This window comes from Orcinus orca, chromosome 3 (genome assembly GCF_937001465.1).
Source record: "Orcinus orca chromosome 3, mOrcOrc1.1, whole genome shotgun sequence".
NCBI classification, from domain to species: Eukaryota; Metazoa; Chordata; class Mammalia; order Artiodactyla; family Delphinidae; genus Orcinus; species Orcinus orca.
Genome location: NC_064561.1, coordinates 79265011 through 79282767, shown reverse-complemented (window position 1 = coordinate 79282767; position 17757 = coordinate 79265011). Strand labels below are relative to the sequence as shown.

General features: G+C 40.5%; 1 protein-coding gene across 1 annotated transcript in view; it reads right to left on the bottom strand.

Annotated features, from left to right (window-relative positions):
• Nucleotides 1–6180: 6180 nt before the first annotated feature.
• The window catches only part of FBN2 (fibrillin 2), a 231966-nt gene continuing 220389 nt past the window's right edge, over nucleotides 6181–17757 (bottom strand). Inside the window, exons 62-65 of the mRNA XM_004279867.3 lie at nucleotides 16279–16398; nucleotides 11527–11758; nucleotides 9916–10087; nucleotides 6181–8061 (exon numbers count right to left, since the gene is read on the bottom strand). Coding sequence (XP_004279915.1) covers nucleotides 7687–8061; nucleotides 9916–10087; nucleotides 11527–11758; nucleotides 16279–16398 — 899 coding nt within the window. The 3' untranslated portion in view covers nucleotides 6181–7686. The remainder of the gene's footprint in view (nucleotides 8062–9915; nucleotides 10088–11526; nucleotides 11759–16278; nucleotides 16399–17757) is intronic.

Sequence of the window (17757 nt, the reverse complement as noted above, 5' to 3'; positions counted from 1 at the left end):
ACAAAGTGACTCAAGTGAAGGAAGAGATGAAGATTGGAGGGTGTGGTGAGTAGATATGGGTGGCAAAGGAGAAGATTTGATTTTCTTTTTAACATCTTTATTGGAGTAAAACTGCTTTACAATGGTGTGTTAGTTTCTGCTTTATAACAAAGTGAATCAGCTATACGTATACATATATCCCCATATCTCCTCCCTCTTGCGTCTCCCTCCCACCCTTCCTATCCCTGGGACAAAGTAAGAGAGTGGCATGGACTTATAAATACTACCAAATGTAAAACGGATAGCTAGCAGGAAGCAGCCGCATAGAAGATTTGATTTTGTTAGCAAAAGATTTTCACGATACTTTTCTTAAATACCTTCCTATCTAGGTATCTTTGATACTCCTCTCTTCTGGTCTTTATCACTTCTCCTTTCTCTTTCTCCCAGATGCTCTGACAAGCTCCTCATAGTCTATTTCCCAGGGCTTGGTCCTAGGTCCTCTCTTCTCCATCAACTCTCATCCATACACCAATGACCATCACTAGCTCTTGACTAAAGGATAAAGTCCAAATGGCTCAGCAAGTCCTTCAGGGTTCCTCATGTCTAAGCCCCATACTACCTAATAATCTTCTCTTTTGTTCTTTATGGTACCATAATTCAAGACCCATTGGCCTGTCTTTTCTTTGTGTTCCAATAGGCCATCCACACTATCACTTCCAAGGTTTGTTCATCTTATTCTATACTCAAGGAAATCCTTCCAACTTTCTACCTTGTATCCAAATCTGCCTCATTCTACAAGGTCCAGCTCAATTCTCACCATCTCCAAAAGACCATCTCCAGTAGCTCTACATTTCAATGGCCACTTACTTTTTCAAGGCAAAGTCTGGGGGACTTTCCAGGCGGTCCAGTGGTTGAGACTTCGCCTTCCAGTGCCGGGGGTGCAGGTTCAATCCCTGGTCTGGGAGCTAAGATCCCACCCACATGCCTCACAGCCAAAAAACCAAAACATAAAACAGAAGCAATATTGTAACAAATTCAATAAAGACTTAAAAAAAAAAAAGTCTGGGGCATTTGTCTGGGCCCTTAACCACATCCCACTTCATAATCTTATGTGGTTATCTTGTTTCCCTGAATTGACTGTAGGCTTTTGGAGGGAAAATCTTTTTAGGACTGGGTAATAACTACCCAACAAATATTCACACAATCAGTTTGTTTCAAAAACAAGAGGTGTGTAATCTGTGTCTTACGAAAAGCAGTTATTGGGCCTCTTCTCCCACCCACGACACTACAGAAGCAACAGTAGCTTCAGTTCAGGTTAGGACGGGGGTGTCCCCTCATGTGACAAATCCAAATTATAGTCAGCCTTCCCAAAGAGCTTTCAATCTACTATCGTCTTGGGTAAGATCTATGAGGCTCCCTAGGAAGGTGCAGAAAAGCAGCATAAATCAAGAAAGTCCTCCAGAGAGAAGGGAAGATACCTCCAGAGTGACCCCCAGAAATCAGTCCAGATGATGTCCAGTGAAATCATTACTGTGAAACCACCCATTCCTTGGACAAGGCCCAGCTCCCCAGGTGGTCCGTGGTGTTCTGTGGCCATCCACTACTACCCAAGGCGGTAGATCCTATGGAGTCTTAGAATCCTCTCCCTCCTTTCATTTACTCATTGACTATTTTCTGGCCTTGGCTCTGTGAATTACCAGAACGACTAAGGTACAGATTCATCTCACACTGAGTTCCTAGGTGCTGATACATGACCGTGGGTCTTAGACTCTGTCTCAGGCCTTACATTCATGAATGCACAAGCCCGAGGCTCTAATTTCATCCCTGCATGAATGGGTTCCCTCAGTACAGGGGTGCTGGGGTGTGGAAGGAAGGCGGTAAACCCAGGAGCAGAAACCTAGGCAGCTTGAGCAGGCCAAGGGGCTGCTTTTTTGACATGTTTCTCAGGAATTGGCCATTCACAGCCTTCACTGCTATTTCATTAATGGAACTCACACATGTAGCAGTAGTTGTCTGGGGAAGGCTAGTAGTGCTAACTTTCCCTACGGTTTGCTCTCAAAATCGTGTAAAGCATTTTCCTGTTTTCCTTTGGAAAATGTCTACACTACATCCTGACATTTCATCTGCAGCCCTAACGGGGGTGACTAATATGAGCTGTTGGTTCTTGGCTCTTTCAAAAGTAAGCCAGCTTAATCTAGTAATATCTTTCTTAGGCTCACAGGAAAAGGAAAAACATGACAATTAAGCAACACAAGCAACTAGTGTGCTTTCCTTAAGTGTTCTTACTGGAACAAAAGTGTATGTGGTTTTTTTGGTTTTTTTTTTAATGTTTTGAAGGTCTGGTTTAAATAAAATATTTAACCCTTTGAAAGTCAGAGCTCTAGCGTGCTTTGAAAGCAGCACGTGATTTAGGTGGGGTCTACTCTGTGGCAGCTAGTATCTTGGCATTCTAGTGTGTATACAAATCTCTGGTCTACAGGAGGTTGAGTGCAGTTACACAGAGGGTGGGGTGGACAAAACAAAAAGCAGTGCTTGAATCGTGCTTGGAAAACATTTTTGGATTCAATGTGAGCCAAAACCATGGGAACTGGCCTATATCCTCAGGGTTTAAAAGAGATCCAAGTAGGCTGACCATGTAGTGGGAAGTATGAATAATACCAGACTACAACCGTGCAGCCAGGGTTCTGGTCTCACCTAGGTGGAAACTAGCAGTACAATTAGCTCGGTTACGACTCTGGGCCTCAGTTTCCTCACATGTACATATGGGTAGGTTTCCAAAGGCCTCTGTAGCTCTGACTTTCCATGGCACTACATTATTCTAAAAACGATTATTAGATGTCTGTGTTCTCCTTCAGGTTTGGTTTCCTAGGCATCTGTAGATAGGAGGGCTCTGGCTGTGTTGGTGGCCTGAACTTCCAGGGCTGTAGCTGGTGACTCCAGTAAGTGAAGAACACAGTGGAGATTGTAAACTCTCATGACCACACCAGGACTTCGCCCTAGAGGTACAGACCACTTAGGAGACACGTCCTGGGTGCTAGTTATCCCATACAGTTCAGTGGGAAGGTTGTAATTTCAGGGCCACACTTGGGAAAGAGTTTTGTGTGACTATGGGGGTGCATTCTACCCCATATTGTGGCTGTAGGCACGGTGGGAGGAGGAAGAGGAAGAAGAACAGCTGACAGTTACTGCGCGCTTGCTGTGTGCTCAGCCCTCCGCTGACTGCGCTGCCCGGACCATCTCACTCTATTTTCTCAGTCACACTGCAGGGAAGCATCATCCTAGGAAAGAGACCAAGGCTCAGGGACATTGTGTAGCTTGTTGGATTGAGTCCTTCCTTTTAACTTCTCTTTCGTTTACAACTAATTGGACATGAATAAAGTGCCTTGCACATCACACCAGGACACCCAGGAGGCTTCTACCCACCTGTCCATCCAAAAGTAGGGCAGATAGGATCTCAGAGCGGGCAGCATACCCAAGGGAGTCGGTGAGCTTGTCCTATCCTCCACTTGCTAAACTCAGGCCGGCCTGATCTGAAGATCTTTCTTTTACCTGCAAAGTGATACCGTCTCAGTGGCTAAAATGCTGAATTTAGTGAGCTGCTCATTGTGTTTCAGGACTCTCGCTCTGTACATCAAATGGATCTTCAAAGAGAACGAAGGTCAGGAACACGTACTTCTTATTAAGCAAGAAAACCATGGCTTTGTATTTATTTGAGAAAGCTATCATGCTAAAAAAAAATAAAATAAAATAGAACCATAAGCTAGATATCAAAGGCAGGCTTGGCTGAGATTGCAAAACAGCTGTCACCTTCACTTCCTGTGGGGTGTTAATGAATCGCCATCTTTCCTGTCTCTTCAGAAGTAACGATTCCTAAAGTTTCCCTTTTATTTTTCAAAAAAACATGGGCTATATTTAACCTTTCCCAATGGATTTGTCTTTGTCTTTAAACAGTTTCCAGTAATCCCCTCAAGGTCCCAAAGATGTGTGATTTACACTCTTTCCAAAGTCTCTGGAGCATGAAAGAAAGTGGCTGTTTGAATACATTATGTCCTTTCATTCTCTTGTGGACTATTGTAAATTAGAAGTTCAAATGAGCCACAAGCAGCATGGAGAGAAGTGAACAGAACTGATTCTTTCAAAGAGAAGGGAAATTTTCAGATTTCCAGCCTATTCTTGAGAAACATGAATATTTCTGAACTACATATCTATCGAACCATGTGAAATTACCATTTTGTAAGTCAAACATGGCCAAATATTGGCAATTCCTCATGGTTCAATTTAACATATGAATTGACTCATTTCCCTTGAAGCATCAAGGATACGAACCAAAAGGTCTGTAGGTCTCAAACTGATGTTCTGTAAATTTTAGTTGTGTTCCCCACTCTCTACCATAAGCATTTATTCTTGAACCAAGAAGGCAAACCAAAACCTTAGAAGGGACAGATCTATGAATTATCCTGTTTGATATTCCTAGATAATGAAATAGGGCAGATGTTAGAATTTAGAGTAAAATCATTACATATTACCTTAAATTATTTTCAGTGTTCATGTGCAAATGTAACCAACCTTCACCTACCACAAACAAGGAACAAAATAAAAAGTACTAAACAGGCCTAAATTTTTTTTTTTTTTTTGCAGTACGCGGGCCTCTCACTGCCGTGGCCTCTCCCGTTGTGGAGCACAGGCTCCGGACGCGCAGGCTCAGCGGCCATGGCTCACGGGCCCAGCCGCTCCGCGGCATGTGGGATCTTCCCAGACCGGGGCACGAACCCGTCCCCCCTGCATCGGCAGGCGGACTCTCAACCACTTCACCACCAGGGAAGCCCCAGGCCTAAATTTTTAAAAGCTCCAAATCTAAATGCTAGTGGAAAAGGAATTCATGTCAGCTGAAGACCAAATTATTGCTTATTATTTTACTATTACATGTACCTGCTGGACTTGGTTTATATGTCTGGGCTTACATTATTAATTTAGTCTTGTGTGAAGTTTTCTGTAAGTTCGCCAAGGTAATTTCTGAGGGGACAGTTAATGAGAAAGACAAAATGGTACAGGATCTATCATTAGCATTTAGTTACCAGAGAGGCACAAACTAATCACAGCTGTGTCAGTGCTCACAATAACGGAGTTGCAATAAAGCTATCAGACGTGCCCAGAAAGGTTCTTCCTGGAAGGAGCATCTTGAAGTAGTCATTTCCTTCTAGTACATTCTTCTGTGTAAAGCACCTAATGATTTTTTTTTTTTCTCTTCTGTGTAAAGCACCTAATGGTGTGGATTCTCAACTTCCTCCAGAGCAGGTTAAAGCTAAACTAAGAGTGCTGTTGCTCAACTTTCAGAGTCAAGTTTGGTTCCAGGTAATTTCATATTACAGCACTCACGCTGTACCAGTAACAGATGCCAGATGAAACTGAAGACGCATGTTAAGTTTTAAAGGATGCCTCAAGGCAAATACTTCCCTTATTCCATGCAGCTAATTTCTGGTTGGCTAAGAACAGCATTAAGATCAGTCATAATATTTCCTTGTTTTCTTATTCCTTGGATGAAAAATTTCAGCACACACATTCTCAAACTTTGTGTGGAATTAACTTCAGAGACGTGTCTGTTCTCATTTCAACTGTGTATCAGAAGAGAGTCCCTGTTCAATGACTTCTCCTATCTATACACTTGTCCTGTGAGGACAGTGTACAACACTGCAAGAGACAGGAAGCTCTCTTCCTGTTATTTTTGGTGAAGGTGCCATTTGGCCCGGGGTATGCCTGCTGCATACTTTTGACTAAAAACTCAAGTTCAGGAAAACCCTAAGAAGGAAGACTCTTTAAGAGAATGTTTCACTTCCTCACAGGTGTTTTAGGGTGCTTTAACACAATGGCACCCAAACCACAGGTGAGGATGAAGTGAAGAGATTCTGAGGTCTCTAGGAAGATGGGTCCTTGGAGGCTTAGAGTCTACGCAGAAGTGAACAACCAACTGCCTTGACTATGTCCTTCAATTTGGATATGACCTTATATTGTAATTGTCAGTTGAACACTCCTGCCTAATTTGTGTCACAGACTTGACAGCAGTCGCTTGTTTTCTTGTAAATGTGCCTGGCTTTCCTTCTGGTACTTTCATACAGGTCCCTGTAAGCAAAGCCCCCAGCCCCTCCCACAAACAAAACAGGGATTGTAGTCCCATAAAACTCTCAGTCGGAAAGCTACCCCAAAATAAGCTTTATTGCAAGAAATGTGTCATATTTGATACACAGACCTATGAAAACAAACAAAACCAAAAGCCATAAGTTTTTCCTCATAAACACTTGATTACAAATTTACACTGTTTGTTTTTTTAGTTATTAGAAAACAAAACAAAGTCCCAAACTGGATCTAACTGGTGACTAATCTTTGGTCAGCACAGGTGTGAGAGGAACAACCCAGAGCCTGCATGTGCTTTGGCCATTTCACATATGAGGTTTGGTCACTGGTCCAGGGACAGGTTCTTGGGTTGAGAAGAACGCGGGGACTTACTCTTATTAGCACATCCTGGTACAATATCTTTTTAAATGACTAAAGCAAACTAAACATCAATTCATTGTACAAACATCTTTCATACACAATAGGCTATGATAAAACGAGACATATGGTGTATAACTACAGTATTAATGAAAATTCTAAAAAAATTGGATTTAAAAAAAAAACAACATATATTCCTTGGCTGTACTGCATGATTTGTTTGCACATATGGCAATCCTGAAATAGCTTGAACATAATAAATGCACCATTAATCTAAGACAGCACCAAACACTACAGAACGCCAGGTGTTCCTTTCCAAAGGAACAGCAGTTCTTCAGCTGCCTACAGTACCACAAGTATGCAGCACGCCCTGGGTAAGAATGAGGTGTTGTGGGTAGCACATGTGCTTCCTTGAGGTTATGAGAAGGAAATACAGTACGGTTTGGCCTGCAACGCTACTGGTCTCACAAGCAGTCAAGGTATTTTGCTACAGTGGTTGTGTGCTTCATCTTCTGTTGCCTGGTGTGTCTGGTGATGTGAAATATCATCACAATGAGCTGCTCTGGCTTTGATCTCCTTTATAAAGGATCTAATGACACATTGATTACACTGCCCGTTCAGCTCTGTGAGGCTTCCTTTAAAATAATCAGATGTGTACCAGTTGGATGACTGGCAGAAAACCAATGGAAACACCTCTTGAATCTACTGAATTTTTTAAAAAGCACCTCTAAAAGAAATAGCTCAAATTTATAAATCTAAAGAAAAACAAGTGAGTTTCCCTTTTTGTTTACATAGTTTGTTCATTTCTCCATATATTACTGCATTAAAAATAAATAAACATCTATATTTTTTTTAATTAGCAACTATAGCAAAATACCCAAAGTGTTACAGACTGCTAACAGGAAAAAAAAAGCTCACATTATTTTTGTGCATTTAGTGCCATATGCTGATCTCTTGAATATTTAGGTTTTTTTTTTAATATATTTTAAAGTGAAGTTATATAGAAAATACAGTAACCACGGTTGCCTCTGTACTCAAATCTTTGGCCACACCAGAGTCTAATTATCACTCCCTGTGAGGGTCAACATTCTAAAGTCTGAGACAGGGAGGAAAGAAATAAAAGTCTTTTTTTTTCCTCTTTAAAATTAGTCATTGATTTTTCAGAGGCTTCTGAAGGCTGGCTGTGCAGGGATTTGAGCCTGGAACAAAGTCTGCAAGGGGTTAATAGAGTTGAATCTGCAGCCTCATTCTGAGAGCCTCCCCGAGCTCCCCTAGGAGGTAGTCGTCCTCATTGCTGTCTTCCAGTTTCTTAAGCTCCTTTTTCTTGTAGAGAGGGATGCTAGTGACTTCCAGTGTGTATGTGCCAGGCACGAGCTTCCTCTTGGCCGTGTGCAAGTAGCTGAGCCCATTCCTTTGGTGGATGCGGAAGATGCCATCGTCATTCCCTTGGGAGATGACATAGCGGATGTGGTTGTTGAGTGGCTCAATGGCGGGCATGAGTTCTAGGATGTGCTCCTTAGAGCCAAGGCCGGAAAGGTTGAACTTCATTTTCATGGGGCTGTCCATGTCGACACTCTCCAGGCTGATCTGTTCAACCTGGAGAAAGAGCAGGAAACGATGTGGGAAGACCTTCAACAGCACAGGTAGATGACTCGAAAGGAGCCTGTTGTCGGGGTGCAGCCACAAGGACGATGTATCTCTGCCCCTCTGCACTCTGCTTGTAACTTACTGTCAGCTGGGAGAAAAGGTCAATTCCACAGAGTATGCCCTGTAAATCTTTACGACTTCTCACTCAGCCTTATCCAGGTAAAGTTTCAGGTCTGGGCCTATGGGGAGCACTCACAGTTCAAGTTTTTTTTGTTGAGTTTATGGAATATCATGCTTATTAATACTAAACAAGAGACAATTTAGGAAATGACTGTAATTTTTTTTTTTTTCTGGAGTTAAAACGAGAAGTGCAGCTGTTATCTAACAGCAGGGACTGTCCCCAGAGGGCTCTTCACTCTGAAGGCCCAGGTTGATTTTATGGTCACAAACCGTGAGTGAGTGTCTTTGCTGGGAGCTGTTAGTGCAGAGGGAGGGAACTGCAGAGTCGTCAGGGCTCAGGTTTGAACCAGCTTTGGTAAAAAGCCAATGGGGCATGGCCCAGATGAACCAAGTCTCCCTCAGTCAGCAGTATGGGAGGTTTAGGAATGCTATTTCAGTAAGACAGGCAAAAAAAAAAAAAAAAAAAAAATCAATGCATTGAGTGGGTGCCTGCCAAAAACTTGAGAAAAGTGGTGCAGAAGTGCCCCCATCAGTGTGCAGACAAAATCCTGTCCCCAGAACTACGATGGGAAGGTTTTATGAGCAGAATTTCTGGATTTGTAGTTTGGGATACTTGATGAATATCTCAGTTGCCATATTTAAATATCAGTTAGACACCTCAGTCTCCGCAAGGTAAATGTAATGCTGGCCTATTTATTATTATAAAATAGAACCAGAGACTTTTTGGCTAGCGAAGTCTATCTAGTCTTACAAATAAGTTTCTGAGGCCCAGAAAACTGAAACAAATTGCCCAATTCACACAGCCAGTGAGTTGAAGACTAGGTTTTTTGATGGGGAATTCTGCAGTAACACTAACTGACAAGGATGGTACTCTCCCTGATGTCTGGGGGAAAACATCTCCAGATACTGGGTACTATTCGGAGAACATGTACGATGCTTATGCCAGGCACCATTCCAGGAGCTTCACAGTAATCACTCAATCTTCTTGTCAGCCTTCAGAGGTAATTATTTTTATTCCCATTTCACAGGTGAAGAAATTGAGGTAGAGAGAGGTTAAGTAAAATGGCCCATGTAACATGGGTAGTAAGTAGGGAGGATCAGGGAACATATTCAAAATCATGAAGTCTGTGGCCTGCCCCTTTAACCACTCTGCTAACTACTATGAACAGCAAAGACATAGCAGCAGCAGGCAATTCAGATCTTCAGCTCCTTACAAAATACAAGTTATGTGGAGATAAACTCTTTATGGGAGGAACACCTGTCTTATAAATATTACAATATAAGACCAAGTTGGCTTACCTACTGAAAATTAAAATCAGCCCAGTACATTACATATGTATACAACAGAACTGGACAGATTCAAAATAATTTTGGTTTTTGAATCATTTCAAAATAGCTATTTCCTAGAAGCCCATATTATTGCCTTCTGGCACAAATCAAAAAATGAAAACATACGATCTGAAACTGTGAATCTTAAAGTCCCCCAGTCCTTGTGTTTTGAGCTAAAAATGCCTCTAATTTTAATTTACTTGTCTCTGCCATAGTGTGTCCATGAATTTAGCCAATAAATTTCATGACAGTTTTAGCTTCACTGAGGCTGAAACCTACATAAAAGTTTACTGCAAAATATACGTGACTCCATATGGATAAAATCTGGTGACAAAACAAAGTGAGGTTACTCACAGCAGTGGGTTTGGGTTCATAAACACTTCTCTTCTGTCTGCTGTCTTTCTTAGAGTAGCCGTTGATTTTGCACTCATAGCATGCTTCCGGGGACAGAGCGTTCTCTTCATCCACTTCTGCATCCATTGACAGGTACTGCCCTTTGTTAAATCCCATTCCTGAGACACAGTGGCTATTTGCAATAGGATGCAAGGTGATGTTAGACTTCATTATAATGTTGACTACTGTTTTCCAGAGGTAGAGCAGAGATTTTTCCAAAATAAGAACCCACAAAGCAAACCCTAAGATCATAAATATAAAAACTTAATAGTCTTGGTAACTCTTTTCTTCAACACTTAATACATGAGATTCTCCTTTATTCTGAACAGCAAAATTCTTCTAAGAGTGAGCCCCAAGTTTCCCCAATTTTCTATCCTAATTAGACTGAAGCACTATGTGTAGTTAAATCAAGAAGATAAAAATTAAGTATGAATTTCCAAAGAGAGTGCCAGAAGTTCTTTTTTTTTTTTTGCAGTACGTGGGCCTCTCACTGTTGTGGCCTCTCCCGTTGTGGAGCACAGGCTCTGGACGCGCAGGCTCAGTGGCCATGCCTCATGGGCCTAGCCGCTTCATGGCATGTGGGATCTTCCCGGACCAGGGCACGAACCCGTGTCCCCTGCATCGGCAGGCAGACTCTCAACCACTGTGCCACCAAGGAAGCCCCAGAAGTTCTTTTGATTCAAAAGCCTGAAGCCTATGTTTTCTGCTCACAACAAAGCTCTCTGCTTTACCAACTGAGATTTCTGAACTCCAATTCTGGTTAGTGAAAGACTCAGCGAGCTGGCTCTAAATGACCCTTGTCTACACCACGACTTTTGTTTCAAGCATTATTATGTACCCACAGTGGACATACTAGTCCACGACCCTCAGTGTCTGACTCACACACTGCTCCTTCTGAGGAGGGTGACCCTGACTGACTCCTAAACTCTTATCTTCTATGCTGTTGAGCACTGACTTCCTTGAAGGAAGGATGCAGGTGGCCAGAACCTCATCTGCAGCTGATAGGACTTGAGACAGCTGCACTTGGGAAAGTGCAACTAGCTGGAGGGAACCCAGCCTTGTGGAGACAGTGTCACACCAACCAGGCGCATCAACTCTCTGTGCAACAAAAAACCAGATGATCAAAGAGAGAAACAACTCCTTCCTCAGGGAGCATGGAGCTAGCACCTGCCAAAATTCACAGAAGAATCTGGGGTGAAGCCATTTCCATTTGTACTTAACTCAGGTGTCTCTGACAACACGTGAGCCACAGCATTTTTAGACAACTGCTTGTCTCTGGCCTTGAGGGATCCAACTGAATCCACTCAGGCCATTTTAAGAGGCAAGAGAGTGATACCTGTACACACATTTGAGTCATGCTCACCACAAAGGAGGTAATCCACATGCCTTCTTCCATGTGCTTCCTCCTCCTATTCCCTAAGTGCCCTGATCAATGCTTTTCCCTTGTGGGCTTTTAATCACCATGAACTGCCCCCCTCCAGTGCCGGGTGGCCAGGCGGCCTGAACACAGGGAGGGCAGCCTGAGTTGGACCACGCTCGCCTTCCTGTGTGCGGGGAGGTGGAGGGCCTTACCCCTGTCCCACTCTGTAGTAGCCAGGTGGGCAGCCGCAGAGGTAGCCCCCTTCCGTGTTGGAGCAGCCGTAATTGCACGGGTTCTTGGAAGACGAGCACTCGTTCACATCGTGGCAGGCACTGGAGAACTGGTCGAAGGAGAACCCAGAGGGGCAGGCGCACTTGTAGCTCCCCAGGGTGTTGTAGCAGGAAGCAGAGCCACAGGCATTTGGATTGGAGCACTCATTCTCATCTATGAACATAAAGCAAGAGACTCTTACAAGGGGTAGGGGCAGTGGGGCAAAGAAGAGCCTGAGTTTCAAAGTACCTACGATTTTACAGGGGAACTAGCCCTAGAACCGTATTTTTTAAATGTTTACCCTGATGGTCGATTTGCAAAGCCTATGAAATTAAAAAAAACACAACAAGACCCAACAAATCCCCCTAAATTATGACTTAAACAAAACCTTGCCCCGCCCTTTTATATTCTGTTTGTACTAGGTTTTTCTGAATACCCTGGCAGCCTCTGGGGACAGATATTTGCAGTTTGACTACTGAAGAACTCTTCTATTCTCGTATCAGAAGGTTACTTCAAAAGCCTACACTTCAGATAGATTCACAGAGACAGAAAGAAGATTACTAATTGCCAGGAGTTGTGGGGAGGGAGAAATGGAGAATGACTTCTAATGGGTATGGGGTTTCTTTCTGGGGGGATGAAGATGTTGTGGTGTTGACGTTTGCACACTGCTGTGAGAATATACTAAAAACCACTGAACTGTACATTTTAAAAGGTGAATTTTATGGTATGTGAATTATATGTCAATTTTTTAAAAGCCTCTATTTATATCTGTATTTTTATCCATTCTCCCAGCAATTCCCAAAGCCTTCACTATATATGGAAAGAAAAACAGATAAAAAATTTAAATACCTTAAATGAAAATAACTGAAATAAACATTATTTAATTGAACATTCTGAACCAATAACCTTGTACACTTTTAACACTTGAGAATGCATCAAGTGCAGACTTTGCCTTCTGACATGGGTTTGCACCAAGCCATCAGCTGACATAGGTTTTACTAGTTTAATGACTCACATTATACCATAAATGCCTGACAGCAAGATAATTACAGGTTGATACTTTCAGCTGCTCTTATCATTTTTACAAATTCAAAGCTTGATTGTGCTTTTAACTTTGGAGACGACAATTTTGCTCTTAACTATCTGGTTGATACCTATTTTGTGGCTTGACCCCCTGTGGGCTTTATTATAATCCAAATGTCACCCTGGGCACCAGTCACATTTGGTCTGTGGAATTCTTTCAAATTCTCATGACTGCACTGGAGCATAGTGTGTCTGTTTACCTAATACCTGACAAGTCTATGTTTCAGCCCATGTGGGGAAACAGGCCCATTTGCAATTAGGTGTACCCTTGGGACACACAGCTACAGGGAAGTGCTTATCTGCAGGAGCTCAGAGAGATTACAGAAGATGCAGATACAGTCTCAGTGAAGAGGCCTCTCACACAGGAAATTAAACTTCATTAACTACGGCACAGAGGTTATTGAGAGGGCCGATGTTATTAGGCACATTTCTGTATCGTGATTATAGTTTCAGAATTAAACCAAACTGCCAAATGTAGCATTCTTAATTACTGGATATGAAATGTGCTATGATTACCTAATATGTACAAATTCTTAGCCTTCATTTCATGGGGAGAAAGCATATGAATAAATTCTTAATAACCAGGCTACCTATGACATAAATATAACTATTTTATTTCTACATACAAAAGACTTGGAATTCTGCCTCAAAGGCTCATCTGCTTTTATAATTAAATCTGACATTTATATGTGGTGTTTCTCTCCTAATGGAGAATGTGAGTTAGGTTATAATTTAACAAAATGATCCTGCTATGAATATAGTATTCGACACTGTGTTAGGTAGAAAAATTACGAGGCAAAACTAGTTAGTTGAATAAATTGCTTTTAAACATACCACTGACATGAACATTTCTAAGTAGGTAAAATTTCTGGAAGCACCAGGATAGACTTCATGTTTATATGCTATAAACGTACATCACAGCATAATTCTATAGGCTTAGGTAATCTGACTTTGAAAATACGTTCCTGTTTGAGACCCACTTTGAGCTGACTCAAGCCTTGCTAAACCATGTTCAAGTTATTTTGAAAAGGACATACAAGGAACTAGAAGTTGCTGACAGCACATAACCCAAAGCTTCATATACTTAGAAGTAACCATATGCAAATGTTAATAATATTCCCTTATTTTCAATTTGGAATAATCGTCATGCTTGCATATATTTGAGAATGTTACCTAAATCTGTACAGTCCACGTACCAGAATGTTATAAATGTTCTGTGGTAACTGGCTGGAAACTTCTGAAAGTATTCATTTGAATTAAAAACTTTTTTCATTATTAACACTTACAAGAACTGTCATTTTTCTTAAATTGGTAGTAGTATTAACAACATTGTAGGTTTACAATTTAATATTAGTTAAGTTATCTGATGCACTAACATTTTTGTCTTTTTACAAGGCGACCCCACTTAAATCTGTCTGAAATACTTCATACTATATTCCCCCCTCAATCATATGAATAACTGAAGATATTTCATACCCATAGTGACAGATAAAAATGATTTGTGGCCTTTCGATTTGCATTTTGTTATAATGCTTGTTATTTTGCTAACTTGTTGCTTTTATTAGTTCCCAATGGGTTGTTTAATTCTCTTACTGCCATATATTTGAGTTAAAATTCCAACTGTGTTCTGTGGGTTCAAGGCAAGAAAGTCAGCAATTTTACTAGAGACCAGCTGGACTGCTCAACCCTGCACAGAAGAATCTCGAATCTTTCAAATTAAACCCCTGCTTCATCTTACTTACCAGGGGCCTGCTGCTTACAGAGGCCCATTTTAGCAGAGCAAGCTAACAAATTAATTCTTGCAGTTGGGGATATCTGCTTATGTATCTTTAGCTTTGAACTCATCTTTGAAACCACTTATCCCTCTGCCCATGGGGGTCTCTCCTGACTAGAAGGCATACTGGCCTCTGGCTGGACTCCAGCGTGAGCTGCTTTGGGGTGACTGCCTTGCTTAAGTGCCTATTCCAAGGATCCCAGCAAGAAGAAGTGGGATACATCACATAGCCCTGACTTTAAGTTAGACCAAATTCAGTGAAAACCTGTGTGGCTATTTTCGCACTAAATGCTTACAGACAAAAACTCCAGGAAACTTAAAAACGTAGAAATTGAGTTGATACTCCATACATGTTCCTATTTCCACTCATGATCACTTTAAAAACAAGAATTTTAGTTAAGCTGACACATGTGAAATATTAGAGGATCATTCTTTTGCTTTAAGTTCTGTAGAATTAAACAAGAAGCCGTGGTGTTAACCAAATAGAGGCTTGGGCCTCATATTTTATAAACAACACAATAAAATCGTTTCACACTGTTTAATAGCTATCTAAAAAAGTACCATTCCCTATGTTCTGAAGAGTGTGCCTATACTTTATCTCTGTTTATGAATCAATAAATCAGGGCATAACAACTTCTGCGACATTCTTTTTTCTATGAAGAGAAAAGAAGTAAACTAAATTTATGAAGTTATTTTGATTGACTGCCTAACTCATCATTTTGATAATCCTTTCAAAGTCTGTCCTTAACTCCTAGATCATTAGTGGTTTTTGCATTTCCCCCACGAGTGTCTATTTGTGGTGTGGCTAAGCATCTGTCTTTAACCTGGCACAAGGCCACAGCAGACTTGCGATGACGTTCAGAGTTGCTTTCCCTCCTTTGAAATTTGTCTTGATTTTCTCAATTCACTAAACTGTCATTAGAAATTTCTTTTGAGAAGATCACCAAGGATAAAATCAGGTTAATTTATTTAGAGGATTGCTCACAGTAAAATATCTGAAATACATGTGGGGTAATTTAAATGACTACAGAGAAACAGGAAGTACCCTGTTGTTTCTCAGCAGGACCACTGTTCCCCTTTCCGTTCTGCTGTGCCAGCATCTAATGTCACACTGTGTTGGATGTTGCCTCTATGAAGGGCATTCAAATGGAGCCAAGAAATTAGGCATATGCTAACTAAGTTAGCCAGCTATTCAAGTAGAGAGTAATGTTCTCTTTGATCAATCTCTCCTTAAAAGGAGAATTTCCATGACTCTATCAAGTGCAAGAAAGGGAGCTGAGTGCCTACAGATTTTATTTTATAAACACTTTTGTATGGAGTTTTCAATAGAATTTGGTGTAACTAGGTACTTTTTCTACCTTAAAATCCTTTAGCCTCTTCATTAAATATGTGACTGGAGAGCACAGATGAATGGTGCTCATTAAGTTGATCTGAATCCCTTTAGATTTATATGAGGGGGATGGATGGGCAATCCTTCAACCCCCAATCAAAAGATACTAAATTACCGATAAAAACCCTCTGACCTTAACATGTGAAGATGATGATTCTTGACACCATCTTCAGAAACTTAGAATTACGCCTAGCAGAAAATTAAAATTATGAAAGCTCTAGTTGAGTTACCATTTAGGTACTTAACATTTTTATTATGTATATTTTCAAATACACACATGTACAGAGACTAGTTTAATGGATCCCCATGCATCAGTCCTAAGTACTGGTTTTTAAGTTCTAGGGTTTAAAGGCTACACTGAAATGCCAGTCTTTATTGTTCGTTCTTTTTACTCAAAGATACTTTAAGGTGAGAAAAGCAGATGCTGTGTAACAAGCGAGTGCTCACCGACACACTGATTCCACTGGTAATGCTGAATATATCCTTGAGGGCAGCCACACCTGTAGCCTCCCAGGATGTTCTGGCAGCCATGCTGGCACCTATGGTTTCCATCACATTCATCAACATCTGCAAAAACAATCCCGGCAAGATCTTTATGTAACCTTTCTTCTACTATTCTTAAATGAACTCCAAACACAGCCTGGGGTAACTATTATCACAGGAACAAACAAACAAGACATACTGAGGGGCTGTGATTTTTCCAAGTCACATAGTTATTAATCAGTGGTGGTGCAGAGAACAGTTCTGAGATAAGAAACCACATCATTCTTATGCTATCCACCAGCCATGCCACGTCAGTGCTCTAAATAACAACTTAATGTCAGCAAATCAACCATAGCAACCACAAATGTTGTGCATTTTGGATGGATTAACTACATACGGTATGATTTATTTGGTAAATGATATAAATATCTTTGCATTATATATTCCAGTAGGTTCAAAAGTGATTGACATATAATCCTCATTTTGGGGAAGATACAAGCACTACAGAAATACCTAAAAAGTATAATGGTTTGCACACAAAAAATTTTATTACCATTCAAGATTAATTAGATGCAAATTTAAAGTATTCTAAATATGTTATTTTTAGACACGATATAGTATTATGACACATATGGAATAATTTCTTTGTTCAGACATGCATACTCTTCTGGAATGACAACTGAGGCTTTGAAACCTACCCATAAAAAGTGAAATGAAATTGGCATGTCTGATGTATGCGTAACAAATTTATATGGATAATTAATAAATGATATCTTATGTGGATGGTTACAAGCCAAACCCACACATGGCAAGCAGCTGTATGTTCAGAATACTTTCAAAGTCTCAATGACTTCGAATACAAAATATTAAAATAGAAAATTTTTAAACTGAATTTTTCTTGGCGGAAAATTAGATACATATAAAAGTCCTATAATTCTTAGAGTATATTAAAAACTTTGAGTAATTCTTAGAGAATATTAACAATTTTGAATATATTTCTAGAATTCAAAATCATATATTTCTAAGAATAATTAATTAAAGGGTGACTAATATCAATAAAGACATAAATTACAATTGTATATAAAAATATAAAGGGGATGTATATGCTCTCAGAATCTCTGGCATGAGCATTTTGTAAAAGCTACCAATCCTAGTACATTTGTCTCATACGCTAGCACATGCAATAGAAATACTGAAGAACAATATAATATTTTATTGACCACAGGCAAATTCTTATTTTATTCCTACTTAAATGTTCCCTTGGACTTAATAGGAAATACCTATTGTGACAGAGACTTTATAGGAAATGCCCTTTATAGAAAAGAGAGTGAATCAGGAGTCTCAGACCAAATAAAATCGCCATCAGTTTTCCCCAGAGCTTTCTGTACATTTTTTCGGTTCTCTATAATTCGTTCTTTGTCTTACATGTAATATTTACACATT